The 26,204-nt window shown below is 42.6% G+C and overlaps 1 protein-coding gene across 3 annotated transcripts in view; it reads right to left on the bottom strand.

Annotated features, from left to right (window-relative positions):
- LOC117778903 overlaps positions 1 to 26,204 on the bottom strand; it is a 148,586-nt gene that overhangs the window by 9,713 nt on the left and 112,669 nt on the right. For all 3 annotated transcript variants that reach the window (XM_034614794.1, XM_034614795.1, XM_034614796.1), the window contains exons 7-11: positions 14,871 to 15,127; positions 12,314 to 12,450; positions 8,948 to 9,069; positions 5,128 to 5,245; positions 415 to 735 (exon numbers count right to left, since the gene is read on the bottom strand). In XM_034614794.1, the coding sequence (XP_034470685.1) occupies positions 415 to 735; positions 5,128 to 5,245; positions 8,948 to 9,069; positions 12,314 to 12,450; positions 14,871 to 15,127 (955 nt within the window). The remainder of the gene's footprint in view (positions 1 to 414; positions 736 to 5,127; positions 5,246 to 8,947; positions 9,070 to 12,313; positions 12,451 to 14,870; positions 15,128 to 26,204) is intronic.

The raw sequence follows: 26,204 nt of genomic DNA on the forward strand, positions 1-26,204 counted from the left end.
TCACTCACAATTGTTGTTTCAGTAGTGATTAATGCTGACCTTGCCAGAGGAGATAACTGGACCAGAATTGGGAGGAAAAGTAAACCTCGCTGCTGAGCAGCTGTGACTAAGAGAAATATTTACGCTGCTGCTTCCATTATTTTCCTATGCAGATTAAGCCTCCAGGGGTGTAGTGGAGGATAAACTGCCCTAAACACTATTTACTGATCTTTTTATTTATAGATTAGCATTAAACTCCTTTACAGGCAGTAAATCTTAATGGAATGACTTTACTGGATACTATACACAATGCTAAGTGTCGTAGTAAAAAAATGATGTAAGGGTCTTTCAAGGGACAACACTTTTTATTACGTTTTCACTGTTGTTAATGTGTTATGATAATCCCCAATTTCATCACTGTGTCAAAGTATTTACCCAGTAGTGTAGCAACACAAGCCAGGATCGCCAGCAGGGCGGCAGTACTGAGGCCAGGGGAAGGCAGCGTGGACTGCTGGGGGAGACACACCGCCTCTCTTTCCCAGTCCCACTCGCCCTCGACCAGTTTGTTCTTCTCCTTCTCCCCAGCCCGAGATCCTCCTCTCAGGCAGGGGCAGACGGACACGGTGACCGTGCTGGTGCTGGTGAGACCCGACGTGCCGTCCCTCAGCACCAGGGGCACAAAGAGCGTCAGGGTGGAGGACTGGGAGCGGGACAGCGGCTGAAGCTGGGAGAGGAGCACCAGGCTGGCTGTGGTGCCTGAAGGAAGGAAGAGAGGGAGGAAGATAACTAATCTGTTGTTAACTGCATGCTGCAATTTTACTTATTTTCTGTGCTGAATGGACGCAGGATGATACAATTTGGAAATAATGCCCCGAAATTACCGTGCTCATGTTTGGGAAAATGTGTGATTCCAATCAGTGGGTGATTGGTTTACACTACAAAGGAAGGAGGCGGGCCAGGTTTGCCTGGTCTGTGTTGATGCTCTGCAGCTACTTCAGAATAGACAATATAATGTCACTCTTTACAGTTCATGTGCTGGATGATTGTGTGCAGAGCTTTTTATAAACAGTCTATGGTGATGGGTTAAGTTAGAAAACTTTGTGTTCATCCTACCTGATTTATCTGCAATAAATGTTTTAAAATTAAACTGAGTTTTCTTTATTCCTGTTCATGTGTGTTGATTTACACACATGATTTACTTAACTGCTCTTAGTTTTCATACATTTCATGTGGGCTATTTCAAAGGTCGGTTAAGCAATCAACATGATCTTCAGATCCAAATTTACAACTTTTAAAAGTAAAAGCTTTGTTACACAGCTCATTATAAAGCATTACTGCAATAAAAAAATGAAGACGAAAGAGAACTTCCTAAAGAGGAAGTGATGTCTTGATGGAGAGTGTCAACAGATATGGTGAAATAAAAAACTAATTATCGAAATGATCAGGACGGTCAGATATTATTGGCGGAAGGCTGCTCGTTGCTGTAGTTTATCCAACGACGTGGAAGAAGATTCAAGGCACACAACCCCCCCACTGAATGCTACAGAGCGCTGGTTGCCTGTTTATTAAAATCGTATTAATATTAAACATATTTTGTGTCCAAATCACTCAAATATCGACACTGCACTTCCCTCGACCACGAAGAACACACATGCCTTGTGTAATTTCATTTGTGAACTTATATCACCACTGGAGCTACAGTGTCTCAGTCCGGAATAACAGTGACAATAATTTGAACAAATAGGATGAAACTGCAGAAGAGAGTCTCAATTAGGCCAAATAGAATCCTCCTCCTCTCTCCTGCAGCTAGACTTCATGATTTATAACTCCTGGTTGGCAAGAAAATCTGAAAACATAAAGTCTGATATACTTCAAACATAAAAATGTCTGCTCACACCTGACTCCTGTCCTGAGTGACAGTGCTAATTAAGCCTATACAGAAGAAGAGGGGGTGGTACAGCAGAAGCAGCCACACCACCATGTTTGTATTTATTTCTACAACTGAACATATTAAGCCCACACATCTTTCAAGTTAGTTTTTTTAAAGATGCCACAATTTTTCGACATCGAGGGACTCAGTGAGAGCAGAGAAAGAAAACGACTAATGGCCTCTGTTGGTCTGACTCCTCTTACTTTTGTCCCTAAACCAGGGAGTGTGTGTATGGGACATTTCTGTGCAAGGCCACAGAAAAAGAAGGCCATTGTATCATGGATTGAGGCGTAGACAGAAAATAATGTGGACAATATTCAATCAGCCCATTTGTAAGAATGTGGCTCAGTTATCAAAGCAAATCTCCTGCAATTTAAATACAGATCAAATTGTTCTGAGTGAGCTTTTGTCAGACAAGTCGTCCACATGAGATCAGAACGTGTTCTCTGTCTGAGCTCTGGTGCTGGATGACACATCAAACAGGCCTTTGATTCGTCCTGTCACTGACTTTATCCCCCTGATCCCTGATCCAGCAGAGCAAGTTCACTCCTCAGGCTTTTGTCAAGTTTAGGAACGATTAATGGGCTGGTCACCAGTGGGATGCCTACGAAAGCCAAAAGAGCACTCAGATCATCAGCCGCCCACAACAGAAGGTGGATAGTGCTGTTGAATGTGACAGCTAGACAAATATTTACAGCGGACAGTTCCTGGTGACCAGAGAAGCATTTTCATCATTTAGAAATAAGACAGTTTTTTCAGAGATGGATGAATCAATATTCCCCTCAGCTCTACAAAGTATTGATCGTCTTTAAGATCATTGTTTCGCATTAAGAGCCCTTTTATTCACATCTTTTATTCTCACTCTCTTTTACTCTTTATGTTCACTATCACTGCTTTTAACGAATGGTTTAAACCTACTGTGAGTTGTGCAGAGTAGGCAGAGCACCAAATGGCAAGCAGACAAAATTGGCAATTAGCTGGCAAACAAAGTAGAGTGTTTAGCAGATATTTCCCTCAGGGGTCGGTCGAAACTAAAATAAATCTAAAACTGAGAGTTAATATTGGGCTCAATAAAGTGGCCAGAAACCAAACTTTTTCAAGTGAATGTTGCCCCGTGTCTGCTGGATGTGAAGATAAGCAACCTCTATGTTCACCATATCTACTTAATGAAGTAGCAATACTGTATGTACATCACATTGTATTTAGAGTTTGATCCACAGGGGTCCAATAAATATATGTATATCAATACAGCTCAGTATATTATATGGGACACTGACGTCTCTAGATAACATGACACATGAAGTCCACCAGTTCAAATATTAAGACTACAAGTTCAAACTACACGACTTTCAGTCATCTGATTGCTACACTACACACTACAAGTCTTGTGATCAGGAGTCTTGCAGTCGTTCATGCTACACTACCGACTGGTGTCAGGGCGAAACTCTGACTGGTCCCCACATGTAATCGTGAAAAGACACGGTGAACCCGACTGATCCTCCTGCTCTTCTCTATCATCCTGCTCAGAATGACACAGAAAAACTCTTCAGTAAATGTAAGCTGCTCCGATGTTTGTAACCCTGTCCCACAGGCATGGTTATTGCTTGATTTCCCCAATTACAGACATGTGCAGTGTAAAAAATCACCCCCACATGAACCTTTACCACCTTCAGCCCTTCCTCTCCTTTAAATTGGCTGGAATTGTCGGGGCCGTGTGGCAAACCTCTAATCTTGTCTTTGAAGAGTTGACACATTGGTTGGTGACTGTGATGTTCGGGGGCTTTTGTCGGCAACTTACAAAACCCATCGGTGACAGGAAAATGTTATAGTGTGAAATAAGGTTTAGAGAAGATACATGATCAAAGTGTGTATAACTACACATGTTAAAAATATCCTATGGAGTTATGTGCCCTTTTATTTATTATTCTTGTAATGCAAATCAATGTTTTGATTTTGCATTACAACCTGACATGTACATGTTTTATAGAGCTGCAAAGCACCCCCAGTGTCACCCTCCTCCATGAAGTGACAGTTGTTGTAGGTTCTAATTTGCCATAAAATGAAGCAACACAACAGCAAACAAGAGAAATAAACATTTTTAGCTGATTTAATCAGGGACCTACTCTACATTCAGGTTAGAGGTCTCAACAAACTGTTGTCAAGGTTTTATGTTTTATTCAGAATATGTATCGTCTTCAAGCACACACACACACACACACACACACACACACACACACACACACACACACACACACACACACACACACACACACACACACACACACACACACACACACACACACACACACACACACACACAGCCTTTTAGTATAAAAACACTGCAGACATTACTGTGCTAGTTGACAAGAAAACTCAACAGGGGATGTAAAACTGCAAAATATACTTTTAGTCCAAATATTTAGTTTTTGTGTGCAAAAAAAGGTGAATATGATGTGAAATACAATATATTTGTGATCTGATTTTAGCTCAGTATATGTGTTGGAGTGGTTGTTTATTTATTTTTTTATTATCACAAAGGATTTTTTTATTATCACAAAGGATTTGATGCTTAGAATTATAATAATCTGAATTTTAAAAACTTCAGCATGTGTGAAAGGGGGATGTTTGTACTGTTTACATAAATGCTTTCCTTACACTCTGTGTACAATACATGTGTGTATTTGTGCAGGAAAAGGGGCCACAGGAAGTCGCCCACAAACAGACAGCACATGAACAAATACTAAGTAGCTGAATTCAATTTGGTTGAAGAGAATTAAAAGAAGCAGCAGTGATTTCTTCAAAAGCTTTTCAATGCAAACAGTAAGTAGATGTGGTAGCTGGGAGGAGAAGATGGATGTAAAAGATATGGGAAGGCAAACAAGAGGGACGAACAAAAGAGAGGAGAATAACAAAGCAAAACAATGGAGCCACCAGAGTTGGGAGATGGATGGTGGAAGAGAGAGGCAGAGACAGAAAAAAGGGAGGTGGGAGGTGGACAGAGAGGGAGAGGGTTTCTGAGGAGGGTAAAGGAAAGACAGAATGGTAGAAAAGACGAAGATGGAAAGAGAAAGGCGGAAAGAAATTGCGGGATTAAGAGCCTTAAAAAAGTAGGGAAAAAACAGTGTGCGCCTGCCAAGGGAACAAAAAATAGAAAGAAGAAAAAAAAAAAAAGAGGGGAATTAAGAGAAATACAGAGGGGGGGAAGATTGAGTGCCTACCACCACTGTCCCTGACACTGAAGTTGAGAGCGGTGCTGGACTCCGGAGGGATGCTGAAATACACGGTGCTGTCATTCCCTCCCTCATCTCTATCAATCGCCCGCAACACCTGCACCACCTGAAACGAGAAGATAGAGAGAGAAGAGGAGATTAGGTGAGGGGAGGACGGATATACATGTGCGGGTGGAGGTGTGGGAAGCACAGAGACAAGAGAAAAATAAGAACACTTACACGGAGAGTGCTTTTAGCTGCAAACCATTAGCAGGAATCAAAATGAGCTATCAGCATAGAGGCACAAGTGAACTGTGCACCACATAAATAAGTGTCTGACGTGAGCCGCCTTTAACAAACACAGTGTGGCTTTCAATTTAGTAATAGCATCTGCACAAGTCTGGGGTAGCAATCGTAGTTAAATTAATCTGAGAGAAAATCTCCCTCTGCCTAAGCTGATGGGTAATTTGTTTTTAATGAAAAACTCCAGTCGTCATTACACAAGCCGTCCTTTTAGAAACGCTTTCGAGTGCCGGTTACCAGACTGACAGTGAGGATGAAGGGTGCTGCATTCTCCTTTAGTTAGTCAGTGTCTCTCGAGCTTTGAGCAGATTTGTTATGTACAGTCACATTATGCTATCAGTTGCCTCGTGCGAGCATTCAAATGCATATTCTTCCTAACGACTTGTCACAGGGAGACACGCGTACCCAGCCCCAACATGCTGAAGAGATATTATAATCGCTCTTTCTTGCACTGTCTCCCGCTCTTGCGTACACTCGCAGTATACACAAACACAAACATCACAGGGAAAAAAAACAAATCAACGTCGTTGCCATAGAATCACAGATTTAGTGGCAAAACAACAAAGACACAAGCGGAGCAATGAGAACACCAGCAAAAACAACAGATGGGCCAAGACACCAAATTATAGCGATGGAGCCAGTGTGGAATACTGAAGATGGAGGAAAAAAAACAAACAGATAGAAAGAAAGCAAAGGCTGGTTTCCAGGGAGAGATGGAGTGAAGGATTTATATAACGGAGATAGGATCAAGTAAGAACACCACGATGAACACAAATAAAGCACGAAGGACGGAGGCCGTCTGAGAGGAGGCTTGAGTTTAATTACAATGTGAATAGCTGCTGCGTCGTGATAACAGGTCATTGAAAATTCACCTGCCTCCATTGTGAATGGGCGAGCTGTAGCTGCACGCTGCCATATGTGAATAGATGGAGCTTTGTACAACTGCACTCCATATTCTCCACCTACTTGAATGGGCACAGCTTTGAATACCAGGCTTCCTTATTTGAATGGAGGCAACTTTGAAGCACGCGGGGCTTCTTTATGGGAGCAGTCACTATTTGAAGTAAATGAATTGGACTTTTCAGGACTGATAGTAAGAACCTCTCATCTAATTCCTTGTAGGGCAAACGATGTTTCCTGATTGGCCTTGTTGTAATTATATGATTTGTTCAAGCACGTAAGTCAGTGAAAGGAACATGGGTCAAATTAAAAAGTCAAAGTACACGTCAAATACAGTTTTCATAGGGTAGTTCTTATCACACTGATGTTTGTTCAAGTGCCCATTTTCTCTGGTAAGGTTGTTTTTAATCAGTTATTTGATGCAATAAAAATGGGGTGTAATGTCATGATTGACAGCTGAGGCTGAATTGTGATTTGTCAAGCATTAATAATGGTGGGACCTCAGTACCACAACTCCAATCACTCAAGGACTCTGGCTCCAAATGAGGTCTTTTGCTCAAGATGGCAGCGTTTGGATCTGGGACATTTTAGCTTTATTACTGGATATGCTGGAGGAAGTGGAGACACGTCATCCATTGCAGTCCAAAGATCTTTCTTGTAAGGTTAAAAACATACTTCAACCCCAACTTATGCCTTATCCAATGGTCAAAAGAGGCAATGCATGCTGGTCATCCCGTCCAGTGCCACCCCCACCACCCTGTATGCATCATGGGGAAATGAATGGTCAAAGAAAGAAAAAAAAAAACCATACAGCACTTTTCCAGTTGAGGAATTTAACAACCCATAACTCAAGGCCTCCAATAAACTAAACTTTTAAGAGCCTTGTGAGGCTGTGGTACTAATGTTTTCATTGCCATCACATTGTATTTCATAAACATGGATGTTACAGCATAGACTGAGTCACAGATCACAGAATGTGCTGTTTGTTTGGTGTGTGGAGAAAACCTTTGCTGGACAGACAATAATAAAAGATGTCTTGTGGATTATTGATTTTCTTTCACGTTACTGAAACGGTGGAGCCACTGGGGCCAGCTGAAGTCGGTCACTGGCCCAAGACGTTGTCCGAAACATCAAACCCCCTGATAATTTCTCAGTTTGCTGCACTGCATATAATATGATTTCCTCTCATCTTTATTCAGCTTCCTACTGTTTTCTCACCACTGTTTGGCTGCATGTTGATACCACAATTCCTGCCAGAGGCAGTAAAATCATTTGGTGCACCTTTTTGTTTCTAATGACTGACTCCAGCTGCCTGTGCCGCGTCGACCCAAATATTCATGAGAGCCTGGATTTCTTTGTCTGTCCTCCATTGTTCCTCTTTTAAGTCTTTGTTCTCCTGGTTGATGCAGATGCAGCAGTAAAATGGGGGTCAGAGTTTGTTGTAGGTGCCTTTATTGAGATGTGACAGCACATCTGCTTGTCCAATCACAAGAGAATAAGCACTCCCTGCATGCACTGAAAATACCTCATTCCTTATCACCCCAAGACAAAACCAAAATGTTGTTTCCTGGATTCATGCCAAATTTGTTTCTTACACATAGGGGTTTAAAATCTCTTCAACTATTCAAGCAAACAAATACATCAATGTTCTGATATTAACCCGATTAAGACAATAGTCTGAAAAAGACACTGGCGTGTAAAAGTGTTTTCTCATTATCTTAACCAGAATAAGATCATACTAAGAATAAGCAATAATCAAGTTAAGACATTATGTTGACATGTATACATGTTAATCTCATTATAATAATAATCTCATTATAATGACCTATTGGAGTTTTCACATAATTTTGTGAAATAGACATGAGTCAGTTTCGATCTTCTGATAATAATAATAATAAAACATCTATTAAAATAGCACCTTTCAAAACAAAGGTACAAAGTGCTTTATAATAAACCAGATAATTCATGTAAGAAAGTCCAAAATATAGAATGTAACAAGATAAAATACAAAAAAATTGTTACAACCATAACAAGAATAAGCCATACAATAAAAGTGTGTCTAAAGAGGAGCTTTAAGATTCTCAGTTTGCCTGCTTAAGATCTCCAGGCAGGGAGATCCATGGCTGAGGGGAAACACAGCAAAAGCCTGGTCACCTTTAGTGACACGTTGTGATTTTAACAGTTAGTACAGGGTCCTGCAGTAAGATCACAGGCAACGATCAGGCTCATAGGGGGTTAGCAGATCTCACATGTAGGCAGGAGCCTGACTGTTCAAGGCATTAAAGCCTGGCCACAGTGCTAGGTGTAAGTTGTAATGTTTGTATGTTTCGCATGCTGATACCAGAGTTAAGTGCATAGCAGTAACAGTGTCTGGATGAGAGGCTGGACGACATCTGCCCTGGGTTTGATTGTAAACCAGTAGGAGGGTGGAATATTGACATGACTTATAATCAGACTATGCTCTGTAACATGTGAACAGGAATATGGATGGAAAATTACTATCTGCAACTAATGTCAAGATCATAATAGAAATAACGTCTTATTCAGAATAAGGTAATTCGTTAGAACATTGCTGTCCATGTAAACATCAACATCAAACACAAACGTTACAGGTTATAATACTGACCTGCCCAATGGAGGAGGAGTCACACATGGCTGTCGTGTATTGTCTGTCCAGCTCCGGCGCGTTGTCATTCAGGTCTAATGTCTCTATTGCGACCAGAACTCTGGACACCTGGCTGGGATTGTCTGAAACGGCCCATCAGAGAGAAATATGCTAAAACAACAGTGATTAAAGATGCACACTGCACAGCTACATGGGAAATTATATAAAAAAACAATATGAATACAAATCACCTCCCAACAAACCCACCAGTGTGCAAGTTTTTACCCTCCATTAATTCCATTAAATTGTCCTCTTAGGTGAGATCAAGCATTTCAGCCTTTGTTCAAAAGCTTCAACAGCACTCAGATCATATTAGCGAGCACACAACTGGCTAAATATACAGGCATACATTTGGATTCATTTGGCCTGTGTTGCATCTCAAAGGCTCCCAGCTGGAGAACAACTGACACCTCTATAGCAGGCAAACTTTTCCACATCAAACACGGACATTCTTAGCCAAGAGTCAAGTGTGTGTGTGTGTGTGTGTGAGTGAGTGTTTCTGAGAAAGAGAGTTGCAGAGGAGGGATACAGAGTGCAGTCAGTCTGCATGCAGCTACACAAGGGTGCGGTTTAAATGGATTGGCAGAGCCCACCCCATTCACTTGGATATAGACACACTTGAACATGAAGTTCTCACAGGCACTCTTGAAACGCATGGAGACATAGTCTGAGCTGAACATTCACGATTATGTTTTCGGGTTACTCCTGCGAAGGACACAATCCGGGCTCACCAGCACATCCTCACTCATTTATCTGAGCAGGCAACCCTGCAACACAGCCTGGGTGACACTTTCTGCAGCACACACACACACACACACACACACACACACACACACACACACACACCACGTTCAGAAAACTAGAGCGGTAACACTGTCATGGATGACAGCGGCTGATTCCCATCCCTGAAAAGCTGAAAACGAGCTCTTGCTGTAATGCCACTGGTTGAGCTGACCTGCCCGTGGCCATGGCAGATCTCCTACTGTGCTTTGTGTCCACACAGCCTCCAACGTCTGTTTATTAGATGGAGCTCATTATTGGAGACAGGCACTCACTGCGCTGCCTCCACAGCCCGGCAAACACTGCTGCCATGAGGAGCCCCGAGTAGATTTCACGTAAAGATTAACTCTGTCCAGAGCGAGCCTTGGCACAGAAAACAACTCCTCTGCATTGCACGGGGGGGGGGGGGGGGGGGGGGGGGGGGGCACTGCACAGCATTCTCCAACAATACTTTCACTTCTACACCAATCAGTTGGACTTTTATAAGGGCTGAGAAGAACATCAAAATATTAGTTTGTCACCTGACGAAACAGATATTCAAACTTAGCAAGAGGCTGTGTCCGCACCGTCAGAGATACATATCACCTTTGAGATGAGTTGAGCTTAGTTCAAGTGAATAAAAGATTATGATTTTAGTTTAACGGTGGGAAATAAGATGCACTGTGACCTTTGTTGTCAAAGTCAGATGCTGAAAAAACATCGCACAACTTCCACTTTCACCTCAGAGAGCCATAATTTGCAGAGCCATAAGAAGTGTCTGTCAGGTAAGGTTAAACACAAATTGTTTTGGGCGTCTGAATACACAACCAAGACCTTCCTTGTCAACCAATCACGATCCAAGCTGAAGGGCAGTTTAAAAATAGGTGATCTGGTGATATTTAATAGTTTCCATGATCGACAGACCCAAGAAAATAACAATATATCTACGCAAGTGACCTCCAGTGTTGTCCAAAACCACACCAGTGACCCATGGTGCTGCACTGTCAAAGTCAGTCTCACATAAACTGTCCCACTGCTGTAAACACTCACAAGAGCACCACACGAATATGAATCCAGTCCCAGAGCAAAAAACCTGTGCCCAGCAGTTTAAAGATTTTATTTAGCCTTTTTAAATATTGAGGAACCAATGGGCTTTGGAATTAATACTGCAGGTCCAAGTTCAAGAACAATGTTAGTGAATGTGGGATGGCGTCCTACCAGTTGAGTGCACACCTGTGCATTTTCACCAGGCCAAGCCTGCCACTGCACAGGCATGGTCAGGACCACCTTAAGAGAAGGGATTCCCCCCCCTCCCACACTCCTCCATGCAGTAATATTAGACCTGGAGCAGGCCAGCAAATTAATGGAGATAGTTGGACTGTGAGGATTTGCGTTTTTTCCTTTTCAGGCCACTGTTATTTGTATTTTGCATTAGAATATTTGCCTCTTATCTTCAGTTATTATTGCTACTTTGAACCAAAAATTCCTGCTTTATGTGCTGCACTGTTGTTGTTATTCTTCGTTTGTTATGTTCTGTCAGTTCTAAAGTAAAAATGATTGATCACAAAAAAAGTTTGTTGCTGTGTGCACACTGGTATGTGAACAGCTACCATTGGCAAAATAAATAATAAATGCTAAACAGATTAAAATATCAGCAGGTGGAATAAAACAGTGCCAAGCAATGTATATGTCCCCATGCATAGAAGTTATATATATACAATAATAATAATAATACATCTTATTTATAGGCACCTTTCAGAGCACTCAAAGTCACCTTACACGGCAGAGATAAAAACCAAGGCTAGACAAACACGAGTAAGTACTTATCACTGTAAGTAGTCACTGTTTTAGTTTTTCATGGGATTTGGAGACATTAACAACATTATAAAGTAGCACTACTGTTATTATTATGCTATAAATAATGTTTTATTTCTCATCCTGACACTGTAGAATATGCTCGCCAGAGTCGCCACCTTCTCCCAGCTGCCGGTGTCCACTTATAAAGCCACATCATTCACATGACTTATAGGGTTTTACTTGAGAGGGTCACAAAAGTCTAAACAGAACTTAACAAAACAATCTACGCTGATCATGATGAAAAGCTCCATAACAGCTTCTAAATGGACCCATGACTGTGTATCGTTGCTTGACGGTCTTTACTACTCTCCTTTGCAATTACAGTGCGCCTGTAAAGCAAAGCCTGTCCTTGATTTGCTGCTTTAATTCCTTGTTTCCACTCAAATCCTTATGAGAACAAATCTTTCGCAGCATCAGATAACTCACACAATATAGATCAATTGATTCTCAGGAAGAGCTGTAACAGACTATTTATGGCGCCAGACAACATTCCCCTGGCTGGCTTGATGACTTGAGAGCTAAGCCGCTTAGTGAACCGCATCACACACTGGATACTGTGCTTTTCAGACACCAGACAATACACAGTTTAAACTCAGTGGGTTCAGGTGTCAGAGGTGGGAAATGTCTCATTGAGGAGTTTGAGCTCTAAATAAAAGAACCTGTGTGATGATGCCTCAGTGTTAATATGGTGCACAAAGTGGGACCTCTGACCTCTCTGCGTCGCGATGACGGTGATGTTGTGCCAGTGCTCGCGTTCTCGGTCCAGCTCCGTGGCCGTGGTGATGAGGCCGGTGTCTGGGGTGATGCGAAACAGAGCCTCTGGGTCTGACTGTGGATCAATGGAGAACCTGGAGGAGAGAAAACAGGGTGGAACAAGGATAAAAGGTAAACATGTAGAGAGAGGGAAGGTGAACATAGTGAATTGAGGAAGATGAGGAGAGATGTGTAAAAAGAAAAGGGGAAGGGAAGAAGCCGGCAGAAGTAGCAGCGGGGTGCGGAGTGAAAGAAGCACACATTGCAAATGTGCGAGGGAGAGATAAGGAATTCTGCATTTAAATGGCCAAAGAATTAATATAGGGAGATTATCGCTGCTGATAGGAGCTCTTTTGAAGTGCCACTGATTATCTAAATATCTCCAAGAATATACCAACTATCATTCCTCTCCACACTCTTGCCGGCGCTAATTGGGGCATGGTTTCTGTGATTGTTACAGACAGATTTTTGCCACCCTTGTTGAACTATGTGAGACAAAAGCTACCACAAGCACAAGTGAAATCCTGAAACCTACAAGCTCGTGTTGTTGAGAACAGACTCAGGGGAACACTGAGTGGGCATTTGGTTAGTTTGTATTTATTCGGTTAGCGCTTATCTGCGGTGTCGTGTTTGTTTTAGTTGAAGAGCTGGGTTTGCATTTCCATCTGAAAAAAACGGCATATCCCAGGCTGACAAATGTTAGGACCTAGGATGTGTGATCTATCTTCTAAAACGAGATAAACTCAGAACTATAACTCAGGATCATTAAATGTTTGATTCCCATTTTGCAGTAAAAACTCTTATTAAGTATTGATTGATAAAAACAGCATACTTAATAAACAATGAACACAAAAGCAAGACTCGAAAAATAGCCTAGAATGCATTTTGCCTCAATACAGTGTCTTCAGGCAGACTAATGAAAAGAAAATGTCCTAAATACACATTTATGTCTTTAGTTTACACAACTATGTCTGTTTGTAGATTCCAATTACAATGCACAAAAATAAAGGCAATTTTCTCAAAAAAAGCCAGAAATCTCTTTTTCACTTGCACTTCTAGGGGTCTGTTCATATATAATTTACAGCCTGATTTATAAAACATTATATTCCTAAAAACATGGTGAAAATAGATTTTTTTTATGTCAGTAGACAGTATTTTATTATTCATGGTGTGAGAAAAGACACTATCCCAAATTCTTTCTGTGAAAACATTTGACTCTACTATATCAACAAAATGGAAAGAAAGAAATTTGACTTCAGATAATGTATGAGATCGTGCAAAATCATGCAAATTGGATAAGGGTGGATTTGTATATTTAGACAACATGGACAACAGGCTGTGATTGGTCGGGCAGTTGCATTGGTGGGACCTCAATCCTGTAGCACCACTCTCTAAACACTATCCCACAGATCCTGGCTCAGAAGGATTTCACCAGCAATATTGTGGCCTCGTTGTTGTACAGTGGGAGGAGGCGTATATGCATTGTCCATCTTTATATACAGTCATTGGTCTGTGCCATAGACTTTATATACAGATGGATGACACGCCTCCACTTCCGCCCACTATGCAGAAATGAAGCCAAAATATCCCAGATAGGAGCATTGCCATCTTGTGCATTTGGAGCCTGTGTCTGCACAGTAGCAGGGGGTGGAGCGGTGGAGATCCCGCCAAGACATCCACGCGCCCAACCGCGAGTCAGTCTTGGCTTTAAATCATGATGTTTCACCTCATTTTAATGACATAAAATAAGGAAAATGGACATATATCAGTATGATGAGAACTATCTAAGCTGACAGATACTGTATTTGGTCCATGTCCCGTCCACTAACATGGAGGAGGTTGGGTGTATGACCTATACTGCAGCCAGCTACCAGGGGGCTAAAGAGAATCTTTGGCTTCACTTTTGGGGAGCTGGCATATCATCCATCTTTATACAGTCTTTGATCTGTATGCTAACTATTAAGCTACAGTCAGCAGCTGGTTAGCTTTGCACAAAGAATGGAATCATGGACAGAAAAAAGGAACATAAAACAAGTCTGCTAAATATTAACTAGTCCAGTTACTCCTGTCTGTACGGACTTTGACTCCAGTGGACTTTGCATAATTAGATGTTTATAATCTATCTGTCATCACATATTTATGTATTATTATTTATGTTTATATGTATTTTATTAAAAGACATAATTACTGACGTGGATCAAATGTGAAAGAGAGCTGGAGAAAAACATTCATACAAATTTAATATTAGATACTGTGTTTTCCCTTGTAATTGTCCAAACACTGAGCAAAAGTATCTAAATATTTATCAGTAACAGTAATTATGAATCACCATAGACAGGTATAAAATGTAGTTATTGCACCTTAAACATCTATATATATATATATATATATCTGTATATATACTGTATAACATATGTTACAATTTGAAGAATCTTTTAACCTAAACCCTTTTTTCTCTGCATCTCGTTTGCACCTAGACTTTAATCAGTATTTGATATGAAGAAAGAGTCTTCACCTGATATTATTGGTGAGTCCAGTGTCAGGGTCTACAGCGCTGACCCGGCCCACAGTGCAGGCTGGCGGACAGTTCTCAGAAACATCCATGTGATATCTCGACCGGGAGAACTTCGGCGGCTCGTCTGCGTCCAGGACTGCTACCCTGATGGAGGCCCGGTCCTTGAAGGGGCCTCGACGCAGGAAGCGAGGGTCCACTATGGGGTTCAGGACCTCCACAGAGAAAGAGTAGGAGCTTCGGCTCTCGTAGTCAACAGCCTGGGGAGGGGGATGATATTTGAAAAATAATTAGAGTAATGTTGAAGTTTATAATCAGTCAAGGCTTAAATATACACCTACTGTGAAATGAGTAATGATGACTCATTTTATTAGCAAGAGATTATTCAAATGTCACAGTTATGAATATCAGATCCTTTCATTAAGTCCAATTCTCACAGTGCAATTTCCACAGATGACTGCTAAATTACATATCAAAAGCAGCGAGATGACAAATAATGAATTATTCCAAAAGATAACAGCTCTCAGAGGCTGGAGAATGGTCACATCTAAAATCAGCAGAGGAATCGGAGTAAATAATACCATGGTTACCATAAATGTTGTGAAGTTGGGATTTTTGAAGTGATACTTTGAAAGTTGTTGTGCGTGAGGTTTTGTGTGAAGAAGAGAAAAGACATTCATGAGGTGTTGATGTTACAGCATTGCCAATGAGATTCCTGATGCTCAAAGAGTTGAAAGGATTTCTCGAGAGCTCCGACACTGAAGAAACAACGTGTCGAGGCCTTGGTTTGACATTGATGCAGGGGTGGTTATGAGATTCTCAGACTGGAGGGATTTGTGGCTGTAGTGTTTTTGCTGCCAGGACGCTGGATGATGATGATGCATTCGTGGGAGTTGGATGAGATTAGCGCTTCTTTCCGCACGCAGCACAGATGGATGTGAGCAGGTGGTGCTTCAGGTATAGTCGCACTGAACACTTTATCAAGCTTCAGCATTGTTCGGTGCTGCAGCGTTGACGACGCACTTGGACCTGTGTTGGTGGGTACCTGGCAGGTAGCGTGTAAAGTTACCATCTCAGACCTTGTGGGAGTGAAACTTGGACAAACGTACGGATCCTGAGTTTGCGTTCAGTCGCAGGGCAGGTTGTGCACTCTGCTGACAAATCAGTTCCACAAACAATACCTTTTGATAATATAAAACAAAACCACGCTCCATGTTTTACACCATCTCTATCACCATGGCAACTCCACTATCACCATAGAGACTCTCACCTAGCTATGAGGAGCGTTAAAAAAAAAACCTTTGTATCCTCGCATCTACACAGGTAGAAGAGATTTCATTTGGGATAGGGGCTCAGGCCCCAGAGATTGTTTGTTACAGAGAAGTTATGAAGCCTATTTGTCTGAGGTGTCCGTGTGATTGTGCGCCGCACGTCGCCAGCGAGCCGGCTCTGAAGCAATGAGAAAGCCTCTGATCATGTTTGCCGAAATGGTTGTTAGCGAGGGCAGAGGCGCACACGCAGGTAATCACACACTCTACATCCACTGTCTCACACACAGACACCCACCCACCCAGACATACACCTGCTGTTGAGTAAATCTGGTGAAAGCAACATGTGTGGGTCTGGTTCAGAATACCTGTTTGAGAGGGGTGTGTGTGTGTGTGTGTGTGTGTGTGTGTGTGTGTGTGTGTGTGTGTGTGTGTGTGTGTGTGTGTGTGTGGTAAGTGGTTCTTTTGAGCCGGTGGGTCCTCAGATCCTCCGTCAGTACGTGTGAGTCCTCAAAGTAAGTGTTCATATGAATCATCTCGGTGTGATTGGCACAGAAACCCGTGTTGGACAGAGGATAAATAGGCTCCCTGGCTATGCAGAATACTCGCTGTTGGATACAAACGGAGAGAAAAAATCATTTTGAGGATCCCAGCAGCAGTGGGAATATTGATATCCTCTCACTCATGCCCCCCACCCCCGTCCTTTTCTCTCCTTTTCTATTTCCCCCTCTCTTCTCCTCCTTCTCCCTGAGCTCTCAACCAAAGTAAACTGCTTCCCAGAAAATCTGCAGTTTTAGAAAGAGGTGAAGATTGATTAAAAATGATGCAGAGAAAAAAGGGCGAATGAAGGACATGAAAATGTGACCAATTTGGGGGAATATCTCGGCGGGAAAAATAAATACACAGGAGGCACAGTCAAGTGGGATGGAGATACAGAGATTGGGAGACTACGTGTTCAAGCGCAGACGGGGACGGGGGGGTTTGCCGGGTTGACAGGGAAAAAACGTTCTCTGACGTGGTCCCTATTACAGAGAGAGAGAGAGACAATCTGTCTGAGGAGGAGAGGTGTCACTTACACTATGAGCACACACTCATCACCCCCCCACCCTACCTCCACCCAGCACTCCATCACTCCACTCGCCTTCCTTCCCTACCTCATACACTCCATCACCCGTCCCCCTACTCCACCCATCTTCTTTTTTTTACTTTTTTTAAGTGTGCGTGCTGACAAACAACAGCACATACATTCATCCTTCTCCCTCATCCGCCCTTACAGGAAGCACTTATCACTCGGCGGCCCGGTGGGTTTTTCTGCTTTCGTGCGGATGTGAGGATGTGAATGCTGCTCGCACGTGCTCTGCTTTCTCATGCTGACCTTGCACATGCACACACACCGAGAGCAACATAACTACATTTGAGCATTTTTCTGACGTTGCAGTAACTAAAAAAGTGAATTTAGTTGGGGGCCAGTGCTTGTGATTTAGCGCCCTCTATGGACTATGTACAAGACAACGACTGCTGAGCAGAATGTCACATACAGTTGTTGTATCGTTTAAATTGATTACATTGATTCTGTTCACTGAAGAAGACCTGGTGTCACTACCTGTTGGTCTGTTTGTCTCCCTATATGTTTGGTAAAAACATTTTGGGGAATAACATCAAATTACCTGGAGACAGATGCATCAGGTATCAGGTGCTTCAATACACACACTTGTTATTTCGAGTGCGTTCCCACTGAAACACATGTTAAACTGCAGTGCAGTATAAGTACCTGGCTGGTGCAGTCAAATTGGTCAAAACGTTAGTGAGTGTCAAACTATGGACACTTCACCGTCGTTATTATAAGATCCCTGAACACGGGTAACACTGGCTGCCGCCACAGTGCTCAGGCAGAAAGTGATTATATAACGTGCACACCGGCCACACCGTCTGTATCATTTTTCAGCAGCAGCATAACTCAGGCCGAATTCTAATGTCTGACCCGAGCCCGAGCCCGACAGGTGTTTTCATTTTTCTGTCTAAACCCAGGCAGACGACTCACCGTGTCCTGTTAGATTCGGGTCGGGTAGTCAGGCTCTACAGCAGAGTCACAGCACAGAGTCACAGCACAGATTAATGGATGATGAGAGGAGAGTTGTCCAATGACGACGATGAGGAGACAGAGAGAGAGAGAGCTGTACACTTTACAATGAGGCAACAGGACACAACTTCTTAAACCTTCTAAAAGATCTTTTATGTTATTATGAGTCCAGGTAATTAAACCCTGCACACAACTTCAAGTGCAGCAAAAGAGTGAGGCTGCTCACAGTGAAATCTAACGTTAAGGACCATACTCGGTAGACACTGTACTGAGCCAACAGTAAAATGTCAGTTTATTACCCAGTGGGAAAATTTCCCAACGTGGCATCCCTACTGCCAACAAATATGGGTAAAAACTGGAAGCTGAGGAAGGCAAATGGTTATTTTCAAGTCAAGTGAGCAAAAGCAGCCGGCACATATTTATGCTAAGCAACAATCGGTCAAAAGTTGCTATTGTCCTCTGATAAGTTTAGGACAACACTACCCTGTTGGATTTCACGCACTGCATACACAGTGTACTCATGTGAGTGGACTGACTAAAGTATCAGATTTAATATAATTCTTCCATGATGGTCAGACTTTTGGTATCAATCTTTTTTGTACTTCTACCTGACTCATTAAAGAGCAGCTGCCGATCAGATCAGTTGGAGCTTTGCAGAACTTCATTCCTCCTTTGTGAAGTAAATTCAGTGTTAAGCTGCTCTTTATCGACACTCTCTTCTTACAATGTCACCCACCTTTTCTTCAACACATCTTCTGCCAAATTCTGAAAAGCTGTGTATGCAGGTGCTTAAACTACAGTTGATTATTTGCTTGGATGGTTGAGAATTTTTTTACCAACAGCAACTTTTGTCCATTGATTAAACATTTAAGTAATTTATTAAGCAGAAACTTCACTGGTTCCCGCTTTTCAAATGGGAGGATTTGATTATTCTGTTCTACCATTTTCTGACCTTTTACTGACATAAACCATTCATCTTCTAATCATGATTAACAGATGTTGGGGATCGAGCTTAGACAAAGGATCGTAAACGAGGCCTGCATGTGCTTTTCATGGCCTGTCTAGAGTTTTGCTCCCCCTCAGGAGACAACCCTCCAGAGATTCGACAGAGCGGCCATGTTGTCTTGACCGGGGCCCGAGGTCAACTTGGGCCTTCTATTGGCCGAGAGCCAACAAAACCCCCGGCCCCCCCAAGAGGGAGGCCGGACACATCTCAGGTAATAAATACCGAGAGCTCCCCCAAATCAGTGCTCATTTCCCCGTGCACTGAAGATAGGACCAGAACCTCTCCAGGTTCCCTCCAGATGATCCAGACACTTAAGGGAGCAACCACAAACGTTTGTAGTTTTTTAAATATTTTTTCTACTTTAAGTTCATTCAACTCCTTTTATTTTTTTTACTTGAACTTTACTCTGAAAGGACCGCAGCAAAAGTCGAATACTCGCCGGCCGAGTTATCCACAGACTTTTCCTCCGCTCCCACAAATCATAGCTGCTCCGCCGCTATTCATCCCTGCAGAAGAGCAAGTTTATATTCGCCAAGGCATTGAGACTTTTCGCCACGGAGAACGAGACCGATTTCTCTCCACTTTCCGGCCGCAGCTTTGCCCCGCTGCCATCACACGAAGCAGCTGATCACTGTTTCCGACGGCCACGAACCAAATCCACTCGTCTTCCCGGAACGCGCCGCTCGCGCACGAACCAACCGCGGAACATCGACAAGTAAGAGGCTTATGTCTGGGCAGAGACTAGTTTAATTATTAGTGTGTTACTATTTGAGCGTACATTTGTGTGAGACCGCCGTGTCTACTTTTGTCCACATTGTGCCCGCGCGTCGTGACGTATTCGGCATTTCCGGCTACGTCACCGCGTTGTGTTACCGTCAGACCGACTTTACGGAGATTCTAACCTATTAAAAGATCGGTACACAGCGGGACGGATCTTAGTTCGTTCGCTTGGGTACCGAGTGGTAGAGTCCCCGCAAAGCTGTCTCTGGCGGTGTTTGAGATCTCCTCTGATAAATTAGTGTATATCTTCTCCTTCCTCTCTCTCTTCTCTCCTAAATCCGCCTGCACGCACGTCCGAACTGCATCCCCGCACTTCACGTCTTATATACATTCTAGAATCTAGATAGTGCGATCGCATCTCGACGCCATTCGGCGCTTTGAACCACGAGATAGATCAAAGTAACCTTTGTCCACCATTCCCTTGTGGTCAAACCACATGGTGCACCGCCATTTTGTAACCCGACACCACGTGTAATTTGTACGCCATTTTGGACTTCGTAACCCGACACCACGTGTAACTTGTACGCCATTTTTGATTTCGTAACCCGACACCACGGCTTTAGACGCCATCTTGTCTCCATCTTCCCCGTACATATACACACACACACCCACCCACACACACACAGACACACAGACACACGCACACACACATACTCGCCTCCGGGTAGACACATTGGAGGCATTACATATGTGTTACGATTGTAATAGATGCTTGTGGTGTTTTATCTTTGATATAGTGGGTTTGCTGTGATAATAGTCATTGAGTTACATTGATGTCATTATCTTAAATAAACCCCCTTTTATATTTAAAGTACTGGTATTTTTGTGATTCTTTGTGCATATATATATGTGAATACAGCTGGATTATGACTGCCTGTGCTCGAACTTAAAACCTTCACTGTTCATTATATAATCATTAATAGGAAATATTGAGATTTCTAATTGAACTTTTCAGATTATGAGACTGATCTTTATTGACTGATTGTTGGTCCCTGATACTAGGGTGGTGCCCCGTCTTTGATGAATTATAATTATAACTTTTATTATTCTTAATTGATAATTTTATTGTTTTTCATTAATTATTTCATTATTCTTAATTGATAACTCTATCATCTTTAATTAATTATTTTATTATTTTAATTAAATAATTTTATTTATTTTAATAATCATATTTTATGATTATTGAAAATTAGCCAACATCCAGTCTACCTACTATTGCACAACACAGATGAATTGAGAATAATCATTGGCTGCAGTCCCTGAACGTACATACAAACATACAAACTCCCTTATCTCTATTTAACGTTGCCCTCCTCCTACACACACACCCACATGCTGTACTTGCTCCTGTCCTGCGATGCAGAGCTCCCACAGTCCTTTTTTAAATTCAAATGACTCTATAGAATTTCCCTTTTAAATTTGCTTCACAGTTAGCAGAAATGAATTAGCTAACCTGCATGCTAGACTGGCGATACATAATACATGTCTGTTCAAAGAGGCCAGCCCATAGGCGTACATGCTCGACCGAGGAAGAGGGGGCATGTGCACGCTTTACAGTGTGTATACATTACTGCAGGGTGAGGCTTCAAAGCACAGAGACGGTGCTTCTCACTGATTTTTCTGTAATTGATGGAAAATAAATATTCTGCAAATGTGTATGAAATCAAGTGCACATCCTTGTGGTCTGTGGCGTACATGCTCGCGTCTGTGCTCAGCTTCCCGCTGTCCTTGGCAGCTTGAGATCTTTCTTGATTTTGTGCATTCTAAATCAAGATCATACATCACATTTGTCTGATGACAAACGCAGCTTTGGACATTTCTGCCAACAAGCACAACTACAGAGATGGGAGAACAAAGATTCGTCTAAATCTCCCTTTTGACTTTGTTCTTCCTCTGCCGCTTCCACTTCCCTCTGTCACTTGTCTCTTGTCTCCTGCCTGTCCTGTGTCTTCCTTTTCCTCAATGTATTTGCAAGACATTGGTCTCTCTCTCTCTCTCTCTCTCTTCCTCTTTTTCTCTCTCCATCTCTCTCTCTCTCTTTTTTTCCCTCAGAGGAGATTAGTACAATCTCTCCTCCGCGTGAAAACAAACACAGATAATCCTGGGCGCGCTGCTGGCGTGTGACCGAGGATTAGCCAGCCGTTTTTAAGTGAGAGCATATGGAAATAATAACGGCAAACTGACACATGTGCGAGCTTGCTTGTCCCCCAGGTAAGAGGAGTGAAAGCTGCACAAATAGCAGGCTTACACAGCTCACAGCACCCCCAAAAAAAAGTACCTCAAAAGGGAACGTCCTGAATCGGGATATCGCCGGATACGCATTAATGGTGTTGTGACATAACGTTGCGTCTCCTGATCCCACTTTGTTATATACATGCTATTAAAGACATCTTACATGTGTAACGAGTCGCTGTGAAATCGAAGCTTTGTCCTGGTTTGTTTTGAAACTTTCTTTTTGCTGCCCCATTTGTTATAAAAGCTCAAACAATCAAAACACATGAGGCGTTTATTCAATCATCACGTGTCTGATTAACATGTAAAGTATCTGTGTCCATCAGCTGAGGACTACATTTTCTCTGTCTTCTAATTGCTCCTCGTTGTAGCGGCTGATTAGGTTTTGATTGGCTGATTGATATCAATGAAACCTTAACTAGCAGCCACCAGTGAACGCTCCAACTGGCTTTAGGTGTTACCCCGTGGCCATTAGGGGGCACTGCTGCAGAGCAATGTCAAGAAGGAGAGCGTTATGCCAATTCCTCAATTACCTGCTACTTACACTGTGGCCTTGTTCACATGCTGTATCAAAAATCTATTAGCAGCAATATGTACAATCATTAACGGCAATATGTAATAAGTAAATAACTGGAGTGGTGCAGATCTAAAGGGCCAGGGAACAAAAGGAATAGAATAAAAGAGAGAACAAACGAGAAAGAGGAAATTCATTTCAAATGAATGGATGAATAGTCCATTTGTGTGTCAACATGGGGCTGATTTTGTGTGCATATGTGTGTGTCTTCCCATGTATCTTTTCGTCTGTGAATGTGAATGAGGCAGACCTAAGCTGAGTCAGAGCCGCAGACAACACACACTGTCTGACATGGCCTCAAGACACAAAACAGAGCGAGGACGAGGCGAGGGAGCGAATGTGAGATAGGGTGCATGCGCGCGCGTGTGTGTTTGCGTACTCGTGCTTATGTTTGTGTGTCTCACCCTGCATATTTGGACATGGGTGGGGAGATCAGAGAGAGAGGGAGAGAGTAATGAAATGCAGAGAGACAGGAGCAGATGATGTGAAGGGGTGAGGGACGGGGGGAATTAGGGAGGGGGGTGATAGTGGATGGGAGAATGGGGGAAGGAGGGAAATCTCTTTATTGCTGGGGGTCTCTGTGGGACTGACAGTAAATAAGCAGTGATAAGCAGCAGGCAGCTTCAGTCGGCACACAGTCTTGCAGGCTTTTAATGACCCAGCTTTCTCCCTGCATGTCCCCGCCTAACCCCTCGCCTTTTGGGGGCTTTACCGTGTGCTCTTCCTCCCTCCCGCCCATCAGCACATCATCATCCACACTCTTCCTCGTCTTCATCTGTCTCGTTCTCTCTATGCGCCTTCCTCCTCCTCCTGGCTCCATTTTGTCATCACGCATTCTCTCTCAGTCTCATTTAACTTCATCTTCAAACTCCTTCCTCCAGCTCCATCTCTTGGCTCCATATATCCCTAATCTGCTATTAGCTCCCCCCCCCTCCTCCCCCAGCTCATGCAGTCTCCATCCCACCTCCCATCTGACACATCGTCTGAGGTAAAGACGTCGAGCACCGCCGCAGCTGTTTCCCCTCTTTCCACACAGTTTAAACACAGGGAGCTGCAAGGTCAAGTGTGTAATATTGATGTCTGCCTCGGTATATCTCTCTATGTGGTTTATTGCTGCTTACTTTCGTAGGTGTGTCTCCATTCTGTGTGTGTGTGTGTGTGTGTGTGTGTGTGTGTGTGTGTGTGTGTGTGTGTGTGCGTGTGTGCGTGTGAGAGGGAGGGAGGAGAGAGAGAGAGCATCTCAGATCAGCGCTTAAAGAGATTCAGCCCACAGCAGCGAGATGACCAGCAGGGTCAAGGCCAGCTCTGTGGCAACACAAATTGTTCCACTCGGAAATCCTTCTCCTTCTCTGGGGGCGCACAGATCATCGCGCTCCCCTGTTAAAAATCTTCGCGGTTATAGAAAGCAGTCTGACTCTGGAAAATGGACACCAGGGCATGTGAGTCAATAATGACACAACCTGAACATATGCACACATGGCAACAGCCCAAAAAAAAAAAATTTAAATTAAATGCCTGGTTGTGTATTTTTGTTGAATTGTAAGCGGGAGATAGCTTTGTGTATTTTATGCTTTCTATGAGTGTTGTGGCAACTCTCTAACGAATCATATTAGTTTCCCTGAAAGGCTACATCCATTTTTACCACTTAATTTTTGTGTTTGAAAATCCCAGTTGAACTTACTTAAAAAAAGCAGAAAACAGATAGCCTTAAAAGTAAACATAACTCATATTTTTAAGGTAAGTTTACGTTATATCTACTAATAATATAATAATAATAACTTAATTTAGTCAAGATTTTCAACTTAAAGATTGCAAGTGATATTAACTTGTTCTTTAGCAGTAAATGTAAAACAGGTAAGTCTGACTTAAGTGGATAGGGTATGATTTAGTAAACTGTATTGACTTAGATATTTTAAGTAAGCACAATAAAGAATATTAGTGCCATTTTAAGCCAATGACAAAAAGACAAATTACATCACCTACCGACTAATTCCAACAACATCTGTTTGCCTGTATGCGCATCGCATATCTCGCAAACCGTTCATCGTATCAGCTACACACCCGGGAAAGTGCAGTGAAGAATTTTTTTGCAATTTGGACATGTGATACATTAAAGATTAATGAAACTCGAATAAACAGGCGTCCAGCACTCTGTAGCAGTCAGCGGGGGTGGGGCAGCGTGCCTTGAACATGTCTTCTTCTACGTCCTCTGACAAACTACAGCAGTGGTTGGCAATTAGGTCAAACGGTCGGTCAAATTCACGACCAGATCATAATATATATATTTTTTATTTCACCATATCCGACTTACACACAGGCACAGACGGACTGACCTGCAAAGGGAGCTGCCCTCCACCATGTCAACAACATTCACAGAATCGCTTCCTGTTCTTCAAAGTTTGTTTTGTGGCTGTAATGCTTTATTCTGAGCGGAATTACAGAGCTTTTATGGCCAAAGGTTGTGAACTTGGGTCTGAAGATTGTGTTGATGAGTCAACAGACCTCTGTAGTACACGACATGCCATGTATGAAAAAATAAGGACAGTTTAGTAAATCCTTAAACCCTACAGGTATATTTAAACCATACACATGAACAACAATAAAGCTGATTCAGTTTCATTCTATAAAAAACATTGACTATAAAATCTTCACTGCAGATAAACCAGCTTTGCACACAATGTCCATTATGAATCTGAAGTAGCTCCTTAGCACCACAGGCCAAGAGAACAGCCCATTCCAAACAAGCAGGTTTGCATCCCTCTTGTGATTACATGAGTCAACTGGATAGTGAGAAATAAGTAAAGAAACCTAATGTGAAGTAAACAAGCTCAGCTATTCCCTTTGACAGTGATTGAGAATATTCAATACATGCTACACTTTCCTTAGAAGCATTCAGAATGAACCCACATGTATCCTGTCTCCAGTCGTATAAAATATTTCACCAGTAGCAGCAAACTATAGTTTAATCTATCTCTTTGTCTGTCTTGGTGCTTTTGTTGAGGGATTAAAGCAAACCAAAACAGCATGAAGCGAGCCACGCTGAAATACTAATTGCATTTTTTGTATTGTGTGGCTCAAACCACAGAGCGGGGGTGTTTACATTACATAGCTTTCCCTCCGGACTCGCCCAACACATGTTGAATGGATCGATTCTCTCTTTACACACAGCAGGTAGCTCGGCTTTCTCACTGCCTTCACTGCTCCCTCTTCTTCACTCCACTTGTTGCTGCCGTGCTGCCGCCCTCACCATCTCCAAGTTTCTTTTTCTTTATTTTATCTCATTTCATTGTACCCCGCATGTCTCTCTGGGTAAATATTTCTACCTCCCGGTGCAGCTCGGTCTCCTCCTGTGCTAATTTTTTTCTCTTTGGCTGTCACTGATTTTGCGGCACTTGCT

This window comes from Hippoglossus hippoglossus, chromosome 17 (assembly GCF_009819705.1).
Source record: "Hippoglossus hippoglossus isolate fHipHip1 chromosome 17, fHipHip1.pri, whole genome shotgun sequence".
In the NCBI taxonomy this organism is placed as follows: Eukaryota; Metazoa; Chordata; class Actinopteri; order Pleuronectiformes; family Pleuronectidae; genus Hippoglossus; species Hippoglossus hippoglossus.